At 33.9% G+C, this 11,398-nt stretch overlaps 3 protein-coding genes across 3 annotated transcripts; 2 read left to right on the forward strand and 1 right to left on the reverse strand.

Annotated features, from left to right (window-relative positions):
* The first annotated feature begins 46 nt into the window (after window positions 1–46).
* Window positions 47–1,867, forward strand: LOC108906979 (gastrula zinc finger protein XlCGF26.1-like). The gene is made up of 2 exons (XM_018710432.1): window positions 47–188; window positions 263–1,867. Exons 1-2 carry the CDS (start codon window positions 75–77, stop codon window positions 1,865–1,867), a joined length of 1,719 nt encoding a protein of 572 aa, XP_018565948.1. The 5' UTR covers window positions 47–74.
* Window positions 1,868–2,123: 256 nt separating this feature from the next.
* On the forward strand, window positions 2,124–6,445 carry LOC108906980 (zinc finger protein 585A-like). Its single transcript, XM_018710433.1, has 6 exons — window positions 2,124–2,311; window positions 2,370–4,110; window positions 4,599–4,741; window positions 4,804–5,107; window positions 5,171–5,525; window positions 5,859–6,445. The coding sequence occupies exons 1-6, from the start codon at window positions 2,189–2,191 to the stop codon at window positions 6,367–6,369; spliced, it is 3,177 nt and encodes a 1,058-aa protein (XP_018565949.1). The 5' UTR covers window positions 2,124–2,188; the 3' UTR covers window positions 6,370–6,445.
* Window positions 6,446–6,674: 229 nt separating this feature from the next.
* LOC108906991 (ell-associated factor Eaf) lies at window positions 6,675–11,114 on the reverse strand. The gene is made up of 6 exons (XM_018710444.2): window positions 10,773–11,114; window positions 10,626–10,718; window positions 10,351–10,521; window positions 8,760–9,012; window positions 7,238–7,624; window positions 6,675–6,831 (listed from the first exon to the last, which is right to left on the reverse strand). Exons 1-5 carry the CDS (start codon window positions 10,867–10,869, stop codon window positions 7,246–7,248), a joined length of 993 nt encoding a protein of 330 aa, XP_018565960.1. The 5' UTR covers window positions 10,870–11,114; the 3' UTR covers window positions 6,675–6,831; window positions 7,238–7,245.
* Between the last annotated feature and the right edge of the window lie 284 nt (window positions 11,115–11,398).

The raw sequence follows: 11,398 nt of genomic DNA on the forward strand, positions 1-11,398 counted from the left end.
GAAGAAGAATATTGATCAATTGTAAAGAAAAGTTGGGTTAGGTGACTTCAAAAAGAAAAATAAATATTGCCGACATGAAAAAATGCAATGTTTGTTTGAAAAAACGTATATCTACTATAAGTGTAAAGAAATCAGATAAAAATAACGTAAAATGGTATACGAAACTGCAAGACGTAATTCCTGAACTGGTGAGTGGTTTAACTTGTTTTTGTATGGATTTGAAATGTTTATTGTATTTCGTTTTATTGTTACTTTTTCATAGCAATGGTTGGAGAAGTACATGATTTGTAAATATTGTACCAAACAGTTAGAGAAGGCCTGGGAATTTAAAAGATTTGTACTGGATCGTGAAAAAAACTGGAGAAATGAAACGAATGTGAATGGAACTTGTTTAGATAGGGACTGTGATAATACAGAACTTTTCACTGATGACAAAAAAGGGGTATATTGTATAATATGTTTTAAAGTGTTTACGACTATAACTCAACTTCAACAACATAAATTACAAATTCATAATGAACAGTTAAATAAAAAAAAGATTACACAAGAGGTATTTACTTGTTATAATTGTAATGATAGCTTTGATACAAAAGAGAACTTAATAAATCATATTGAAAAAGAACATAAGGGACCCAAATTATGCTCTTTTAAGACAGTATTAGGAAATTCGATAGATGAAGAAACTGTTGAAGGTGTAAGTGAAGATTACGATACTTGGGCAAAACTAACAGACAATGATGTTCAAGATAATTCTAAATTTTATTGCAAGTTATGTGGTCAGCCTTATGCTACGGAAGAAATACTTCAGATACATTATAAAGCATGTCTAAATATTGTAGACAATAAATTGACAAATGTTTGTAAAGAAGAAACTAATCATGGAATCAACGAAGAATCTCGTCCATACTTTTGTGAAGAATGTCGAATAAATTTTACATCAATCCTAGAATTTAATTTACATAATTTTTCTAAACATAATGTTGAAGTGGCACCGGTTATTAAAAAAAGGAGAGGTCGTAAACCATTAAGAAAATTCAATTGTGAAATGTGTAATGAAGAATTTGGTTACGTAAAATTAGTAGTTGAACACTGCATCTCTGTACATGCTATGGATAAAAAAATCATTAAACCGTACTCGTGTGAAAAGTGCGATATGCGTTTTGTATCCTCCGCTAATTTGGATCAACATCGGAACTACCACAATAAGAACCGTACCCATATATGCAGCTTGTGCGGTAAAGGCTTTATAACAAAAAGTGACTTAACAGTGCATGAGTATACACATTACAATCGCAGGAACTACAAGTGTACGTTATGCGATAAAGCGTTTAACACAAATAAAAACCTTAGGACTCACAATTTAGTGGTGCACACCGACAGAAGTTTGTGGAAATACGCTTGTTCCATTTGTGAAAAACGTTTCCCTTTAAAGACGAATTATGACCAGCACCTTCGAAGACATACGGGTGAAAAGGAATACGCATGTCATATTTGTAAGAAGCCTTTCATAAGTAAGAGTGAACTACAGAGACACATACATATGCATTCCAACATAAGAGCTTTCAAGTGTAGCAACTGTGATAAGGAATATAAAGAAAGACGCACTTACCAAGCCCATCTAGCGAAAAAACATGGTATCGGAAACGTTAAAGTTACTATAAGGGAGAAAAAATTTGTGTGTCACATTTGCCCCAGTCAGTTTTATGATAAACAGAAGTTGATGAGACACATTTGTAGTCATTCAGGGCTCAAACCATTTCCTTGTTATGCGTGTGACAAGAAGTTCACTGATAAATCGTACTTGAAACATCACTTGAAAACCGCTCATAATATTATAGAACAGTCTAAACTTGAAGCGATACAATAAATGTTTAAACAAATTGTTTTAATTCTTTTTAAATTATTTACATTTTTTTAATTATATAAAAACGCAAGTAAACATGTATAAAAAATGTGTTTCTTTAAATTAGAAGTAGATACCTCTTTCCTTTTATGGACCAAATTTTCTTTCAAAGAAGAAGAACTAAAAGGTAGTTGAAAAGTACCTACATGAAGAATGAACTACGAAGTAATCGATTGAGGTTATGTTATTAAAAGTGTAAACTGCAATTAAGTGGTGTTATTGTTATTTTAATTTTCTAGTAATTTTAATGAAGAAACTTGCTCTAAATAAAACGTCTTGATACTAATGGATTCACAGCAATGTTGCATAATATGTTTAGATAGAAAAAAATCTGTACAGAATATAACGTTAGTAGATGAAACGAATGTTAAATTTTCTGAAAAATTGCGGTACATTGCTCCAGAAGTGGTATTTTCACTAGTTTATATGTTTCTTTACTTTATTCTGACTCATGGCATAATTTTAGGAATGGTTAGGTGAATACGCAATATGTGAGAGATGTACAAATGAGTTAAACAATGCTTGCAAATTTAGAGCGCAATGCTTGTCGGTCAACGTAGAGAGAAACAATTTGAAACATGAAATTATTGACTATACTAACTATTCTAATGACGCCATCGATGATGAGAATAATGACTATGATACTGATACCACCAAAGAAGAATCTAATGCTGACACACATCCCATATTTAATAAAGGTGGTGATTTTTATGTATGCTACGATTGTGGTGAAAAGTGTACAACAAAAAAAGATCTGATAAACCACATTAAGAAATCACATGGTGCTTTAAGAGAGAGTATAAACAGTACTGAAAATGAATTGAATCACGAAGACAATGAAGTTTATAGAGTAAAAGAGTTTCCGTGCACCAAATGTGGTAGGAGATACGTTCTTGAAAGTACTTTAAGACAACATATGTATGATTGTGATGGAATTAAAAGACACGGTAAAGCAAAGTCCGATTACCAGTGTGATAAGTGTTTAAAATATTATTCCACTCAAAAGATATTAAAGGCTCACAAAAAGAAATGTGAAGGTGAACGGAAGTGTAGAAAAACAGAATTCCAGTGTACAAAATGTAATAAATATTATATAAGTTTAAAGACGTTAAAAGATCATTACAAAAGAGGGTGCAAAAAAGACAGAGAGGATAATTCAAATGTGTTTTTCTGCAAAATTTGTGATGAGTATTTTAAGTCTGTACTTATATTAAGGCAACACGTTTTATCTGAGCATAAAACCTCGGAATACATCTGTGATATTTGTTTCGTAAATTTTAACACACAAGAAGAATATGAAATACACAATAATGCAAAACATGCTTTGGGCAGTGTCAAAACCACAAAAAGAAAAGGCAGAATAACTTCCAGAAGATTTACTTGTGAAGTTTGTAATGAGGAATTTACATTATTGAAATCAGTAATAGAACACTGCGTGAACTTTCATTCCATGGAGGAAAAATCAATAAGACCTTACGCCTGTGAAAAATGTGATAATCGTTTTCGATCTTCTACAAATTTAATAAACCATACGTTGTACCACGATAGAAACCGTACCAATATTTGTAGCTTTTGTGGGAAGAGCTTCATTACGAAAAATGACTTAACGGCACATGAAAGTATTCATTTCAATAGAAGAAATTATAAATGCAACAAATGCGAAAAAGCGTTCAAAACCAACACTAATCTTCGAACCCATCACTTGATAGTACATACAGATCCATCCTTGTGGAAATATACATGTCAATACTGTAATAAGCGTTTCCCACAAAAATCCAATCACGATCAGCACTTGCGTCGACATATAGGCGAGAAGAACTTTATATGCCCCCTTTGCAAAAAGCCCTTTGCCAGCAAAAGCGAGATGCAGGAGCACGTTAGTTACCATTCGAACGTGAGAGCTTACAAATGTACAACTTGTGGAAAAGAATATAGAAAAAAACACACATACGAGGTTCATCTGGCCAAAGTTCACGGCATTGGGAATGTGAAAATTCCAGTCAGGGAAAAGAAACACGCTTGCCATATATGTCCAAGTCGTTTTTATGACAAACTTAAATTAGCAAGACACCTCTGCACTCATTCCGGACTGAAACCATACCCCTGCTATGCTTGCGATAAAAAATTTACAGACAAATCTTACTTGAAGCACCACTTGAAAACTGCTCATAATATAATCGAAGAATCTAAATATGAGTGGAACAAATAAGTGAATGTATTTGAATTGTATCCATATTTAGTGAAATGTTATCCATCATCTGAATCAATATATTTTTTTTTCATTCATTAAAAGCATTTATTTAATATTTATAACCATAAATAAATTATAAAAAATTCATTTCACCCAAACTTTCCAACAAAATACATGTGGAGTATGTGCATTATTCTGCATCACTCGCGTGTTCCGAAATAAAGATCTACTGGATACTGTACTGTAGTTCAAATTTCATGGCCGACAATGACAGTAGGCGTTTTGTCCCTAAATGTTCTTTTTGTTTTCCTGAAAATTTACGTAAATACGTTCCTTTTATTTACGTTAATTGTCTTGCAATTTTAAATAATATATTTAATTAATTAAAGACAACATGTAGCAAGTTAAGTGCATAAGTAACGAAAGAGTTTCATCTTCATAATTTATTTGAGGAAAATTGAGGTTATGAGAAATTTTAAATTGAAGAAACCAATTAGTGATTAGTGAATACCACTATAAAAATGACCAGCAGCGAGCAGAAATGTTGTGTCTGCCTCAACAGTTCTCTAACTTTAAATAGATTGTCTAGAAAGGATGACAACGATATATCACTACTCACAAAACTCAGAATTACCATGCCACAAATTGTACGTAATTATATACTTAGATACTGTCATATACTGTTAAATTTTGTGTAATCTGTTATCAGGAATGGCTTAGGACGTATCAAATATGTGAGCAGTGTACAAATTTATTGAACATAGTTTATACATTTCGGGAGACTTGTATAAAGTCCGACAATATTCGTAAACAATTAGATACAATTAATCTACTTAAAAAAGAAGTAGGTTACGTAAAAACAGAGGATCGTCAGGATAGTTCAGAAGAGAACGAACCTGATAACGATGTAAAAGATGAGGATGACGATGATGAAGAAGACTGTAATGATGATAATGATGCCAGTTGTAGTGATGATGACAAAGACTATAAAGTAAATTTAAAAGATATCAAGGGTAAAGTATTACCATGTTTTTAGTATATACACAGATAACTAGAACATTTCACTTTACTTTTAGAAGAATCTTCCACGAAAAGGAAGCGAAAAGTGCTCGTTTTTCATTGCGAACACTGTACGAATAGTTACGCTTCAAGCACCCTTCTTGTAAAGCACTGTGTAGAACAACATGGAATGGAAGGTAAAACCGTACGACCCTTTGTGTGTACGAGATGTAACAGCCGTTTTGGGAATTCGTCGAATCTCATGCAGCATATAAAATATCACGATGCTGTTCGTTGTAATGTGTGCACATTCTGCGGGAAAGGCTTTATCACAAAAACCGATTTAAATATCCACGAGAAGCAGCACTTGAATAAGAGGGAGTATAAGTGTGAGACATGCACAAAGTGCTTTAATACTCATAAAGATTTGAGGTACAGTACAATTTTTTTCTGAGCTTTAATACAAAAATTTAATGCTAAATTTAGGGTGTCTCAATATTCTTTGTTGTTTGTTTGTGTTGAAAATAACATGATATCAATAAACTTAGCTTCATTAAATATAAAGATCAAGAGGGTCCGTCTAATTGTTGACGTTGCTCGGTTTTAAGAGTCAGTGTAGACTTATTTGGAAAAAACCACCGAACAACTTTAGTCATCTTTGACGACCTCTTGCATTTAATTGAAGCAACTATGGTTTGATCCTAGGAATCTTGGGACATCCTACATATAATTCAATATCATATTAGAAAGAGCTATTTATTTTAGATCTCATAAGTTAGTAGTTCACACAGACCCGCAGTTTTGGAAATATTTCTGCGGTATATGCAGCAAAAAGTTCCCCATCAAGTCGAATTACGACTGTCACATGCGACGGCACACGGGCGATAAAAAATTCGAATGCCACCTTTGCGACAAGAAGTTCACAGATAAGTGCGTCCTGCAGCGACACATGCGGACGCACTCAAACGTTAGAGACTTTAAATGTTCAGAATGCGAGAAGGAATACAAGGACAAGCGCGTCATGCAGATCCACATGGCGAAAGTTCACGGGATAGGGATCGGAGAGATCAAATTGCCTTCGAAGGAACGTAAATATATCTGTCATATCTGCCCCAAGGCCTACTTCGCGAAGAACAAACTAACGAGGCATTTATACACCCATACCGGGGAGAAGCCGTTCTTCTGCACTATTTGCGATAAGAAGTTTAACGATAAGTCGTACGTGAAGCAACATATGAAGAAAACGCATAACATAGACACAGGTGCTAATAAATAGTTAAGGACTCGTCTCGAAATAGTATTTGTTATTTATTTAATTTTATCCGAATATATTTACAGTATTTTTATTTTATTTTTACCCAATAAAATTTCTCTATACGAGCATTTTTTTTATCTGGCACATTTAAGTCACTCAGTTCGGGCAGTTTCAATTTCGTTAATAGCTTTTCTGGTTAAAAAGTAGTTTTTACAAATTGGAACCATTTAAAATATTTTTTAAATTGATTTCAACTTTAAGGAATATCATCGCCGAAGCACTTTATAGTTTATATTGGGACTTATTGCATAAAGGGAAAAAATATGACACTTGCAGTACTGTATTTCTGTAGATATTGTACATAATACATATATAATATTCTTATTACAAATAATCATTTATCGGTACCTAAAAACTTTGCCACGTTAAGTCGTCTTAAGAAATACACACAAAATAAAAGGTCAGTATTATTCTTGTGTGGCCCTGGAAAGAGAAAAACAAATCAAAACCTGTTTAAAAAACTATATGTACACATTTAAGGAGAGAACGCATTAGGCGATCGCGGTCCCGTCGCGGACCGTGCTAAACTCGATCGCGCACGGTGGAGTTACTTCCCATGTTTTATAACGTATGCATTCGCACTAGACATTTCCGAGCTCGTCTCGCTCGCATCGCATTCTCCAATTTTTTCGGGAGACCGCGATGCGATCGGGATGAGCTTCCTCTTCCATAGAACTCATTTTCTCAACTACTAAAACAATACCGCAACTATTTAAAGGAAAGCGAGAGCAGGATTGTGTGCAATTACCAAATGCAACTGATTTTGTCTAATGCGTTCTCTCCTTTAGGTTTCACTCTGAATATCAAACTATTAAAAACAGTTCCTCACCTAAAAATTCAGTCCGAGTCAGACCCGGATTCGGACAGGCATAAATCCTCGTTCAGCAGGTGGGTGGCAATCTTCGTCGTCGTCGAATTGTTATTGCTGTACCCATTCGATTTGCCTATATTTATATTCTTATTGGCGTTGGCGGTCTCCTCGACATCGGAATCCGAATCGCTGTCGCTACTCGACGACGTGCTATCACTCATCTCGCCCACGCCGTTCTCCGTGTCGGAGGCCATGACGATGGGAGATTTTTCAGTCGTGTTGAGCGACGAGTGGGAGTTGTGGGAGCTGAGCGGGGCGAGCATGTTCTGCGGGGGTGGCACGGGATCGGAGAAGTCGTCGATGCCTATCATTGGAAGGCTGGCAAGTGTGCTCTGGTTGTGTGACCTGAAATGGAAGTTCTCAGTTGGTAGAAGTGGTAGACAAACTGCAAGGGATGGTTAGTGGTAGAACGAAATTTGCAATTTTTATGCGAAAAAAATTGGTGGATACGAAAATTTAAACTTTTCCACGAATTTCGTTGATTTGTGATAAAACTCAGAACTGTAAATAAAAAGTATGGTTATATGTAAAACTATTCCTTGAATGTGAAATTATTCCAAAAATTATCGCGTTTACTACTATTCACACCACAACCTGCGGTTAACTGCAATAAAAAACATTTTAACATTTGTTAAAATAAATTGAAATAATGTGATGAAAAACTTGTCCTATATCTGTTTATTTTGGTAAGAAATCATTATTTAAGTGGCAATTAAAACAAATGTAGTAGTGAAACGAATTTGGCGAACAGCTGTGATGTACTAGACTGTCTTAATAATTGAGCCTTCTGTTAATAGGAGGCTCAACTAAAATCTCATACCACTCTCAGTATTCTTTTGTTTAGATTAGATATAGTCAAATAGTAGTTTTCTGTAATAAAATTCTAAGTCTAGTACGTCACAAGATTGGTAATAATGGCAAACAATTTGAATAAACAAATTTAAATCTAATAAAAATTTATGTAAGGAGATATTAGCAAAATTGTTTGTAGCTCACATTAACTTTCAGTTACAATAGTACCAAAAAAAAAATATTTTTTCAAGTTAATATTTTTAAATTTACTTCCACCGTCTTGCGTAAGCAAAGAGCTTTACCTTAATTTTTCTCATAAAATGTGTGTCCTATGGATTTTCAACTAGTATACGTCTTCGTATTATCCTTTGGGGTTTGCAATGAAATTTTGTTTTTATTATTTTCTTTCCCTCAAACTGCTATTGGGAATAAAATGATTTGCAAGTTTTTCTTAAGATACAGATGATATTTGTGCGTTCAAATTTTGACAACCTTATCTTTAGCTGATTTAAAGATAATTAAGAAAAATTCTCTTCAAAGTTACAAAAAAATTTAACACCCTGTATCCCCATAATGCAACGTTAACGAGAAAAACACATGAACTACCCCTACTATGTTTCCTACAGGAACTAGTTTTTTTTGTTTTTTTTTTAAATTTTTTTTTGTCGCGGATACCACGTATACTTACTCGTTATTAATATTATTATGTAAATCTCTCTTGGGACTCCTGATATGGTGTCCCGGAGAGGGGTAACTTGGACTCGCGTGTAATGGCGAGTGTTTTGGCACCAGGTGGGTTATTTGTCTGTCGGGCCTTCGGCTTCCGCTGGCAACCTTCGTTTTGCTCGAAACTCGGTGTCCGAGCATAGGCGGCGTATGAGACCTTGAAGGAAGGCTCGATGAAGTAGTACCAGATCTATCATTGCCTTGGCTTAACCTATCTGGAAAGGTAACATAATTGCATTTATACCAGATTTATTTTCACTATACGGGGTGTCCGGTAAATAAGTGCCGTTATCTTAGTACGAGGTAACGTTGGAATACAGGGAACAATAAAAAGTGTTGTACAATTTTTTTTCTCTGACCAGCCCTTACAGATTAGACAATAAGAAGGTTTGAGAAATGTGGCGTGTCGCACACCTCACAAATTCGTTTTTATAATTTTGGGGAAGAGTTCTTAAAAAAGTACTTTCTCTTGATGATTTGAAAAGGTACCCATCACCTAATTACAATTAGTTTTTGTGTTTTGTTAAAACTCGTCATTATACAGAATAAAAATTTAAAGTAAGCATTCAAAGTGCTTTGCATATTCAAATTCAGTTGTCCGACTTGATGAAAAATATCAGAATTGGTTCTTATCATGTTTGCAGCTGTGAAAACCCATTATCTGAATTTATTTTTATTTTGGATGACAATACATCTATTCAAATGTGTCTAAAAGCATTGTGTAAAGCGTGCCTCGTTCGTTGATAGAACCTGTTAGAGAAAATCTGCACGTCAGGCAGATTCTATAACAATTGATTCACAAAAATTCTATCTACACAGAAAATATTGCACTGTCAGACTCTGGATGAGTTACACAATAGGGGTATAACTGCTATTCATGTAGTCTTATGGACTATCGTCTAATGTTGCGAATTGAATCTTCCTCGAAGTTTTTCAATATTTTTTCTTCAGCATCTAAATTGTTTGGATGTTTACATCATCCATTATTTTCAAAGGGTATTTCCAGGCTCGAAAATCAAGAATTCGCGATTATTGAAACGGTCCATTTTCTGTCTACTACTTACAAAAAGTTACAAAAACTGAACAAATAGCAAAATAAGGACTCAAACAACACAGTTCTTAAGACCTTGACAAGATTATTGACCTACAATACACAATATTGATAACCTAACTTTACAGTAAGGTTAGGTGAAGGCGTTAAGGTTTAGGTCAGGTCAAGGAAGGTTTCAGGAATGCAATGTTGCCATATGCTGGATTTGTAGGAATGTTTAAAAAAGCTTATAAAAAATTTTGCTATGAGGACCAATACTAATACTAATTGAATTGGGACTGTTTTTCACGTTTCCCCAGCATTTTAATGCTGTGTAATACAAACCTACTTGTTGCTACAACAGTGTGGTTGGTCAAAGAAAAAAATTATAGCACTTTTTTATTCCTGGTATTCCATTATATTAAAATAACGACACTTATTTACCAGACACCCTGCTTGTGTAAATGCGAAGTATACCTTGTCTTTCTTACCTTAGAATTTTAAATATTTCATAGTATCTTACCTTGCGGGAGATGTAATTTGTTATATTCACTCCTAGTTTTTTTGACTTGTATATTACAACCTAATTTTTCTAGAGTTATCTCTCCAGTTATTCTATCTATAATAAGGACACATTCTTTTTGGTATGGCCTTTGCGAACCTTTGAATACTGTTTGGGGTACCCCAGCTCCATCTAAAATAAAATACTATAGGCAAATGTTACGAAAGTCTAACTCTAAACATTTGCTTAATACATGTGAATATGAATTTATATTGTTATACTACCCGATACCTTACCTAAATGTGGTACAGTAACTGTTACTTGGTGGTTGCTTCCCACATCTACGGTAGCTTTCTTGTTGGTGTCAACCGAGGCTGGTTTAAAATCATCTGCAAAAGTATGAAGTTAGGCTTTGACAGATCGGGTAAAAATAGAAAATTTACATTTAACAGTATGAAATGCTGTTGATTTTGGGTTAGTAAAGCTCTGTCCGATTTTCAATTCTCTCACTTCATTTCCTAGGCCAAGTTTTTCTGCCATATTTTACTTTTTAAACCCTTGTCATATTGGGAAAATTTTTGAAATTCTAAAATTGTTTCGCTGTAAACCAACGAAAATTCCAAGTAATCTCCAAATAATTCACACAATTAGCATTTACATGGCTTTATCCGTTGACATTAATTAAAATATTCCATATAATTTCTCAACATATGAACACACGTATTGAAAAGTAAAATATTGACCTACTTTTTGACGTTTGACCACTTAAGGTGGTTTACATCTCAACTATTTCTTGCAAATGACAGCCAATGATGGCGACATCTTTCAATGAATTCCATATACCACCGTTAATACATATTTCTGTAAAATCAACAAGTTCGTTTAAACTAGAATACATTTAAAAATTGAGTTTAGTATGAAGTAAAGTAAAGAAAAATTAATGACGTTGAAATAATGTAACAATGTTTACTTTTTTATAATACCTACCTAGGCGATTTTAACTTTACTGATACAAATACGTTATTTTCCTATAATACATTCCCTACAAATAACAGTAATTCTTACTCAA

Source organism: Anoplophora glabripennis, unplaced genomic scaffold (genome assembly GCF_000390285.2).
Source record: "Anoplophora glabripennis isolate ALB-LARVAE unplaced genomic scaffold, Agla_2.0 scaffold317, whole genome shotgun sequence".
NCBI classification, from domain to species: domain Eukaryota; kingdom Metazoa; phylum Arthropoda; class Insecta; order Coleoptera; family Cerambycidae; genus Anoplophora; species Anoplophora glabripennis.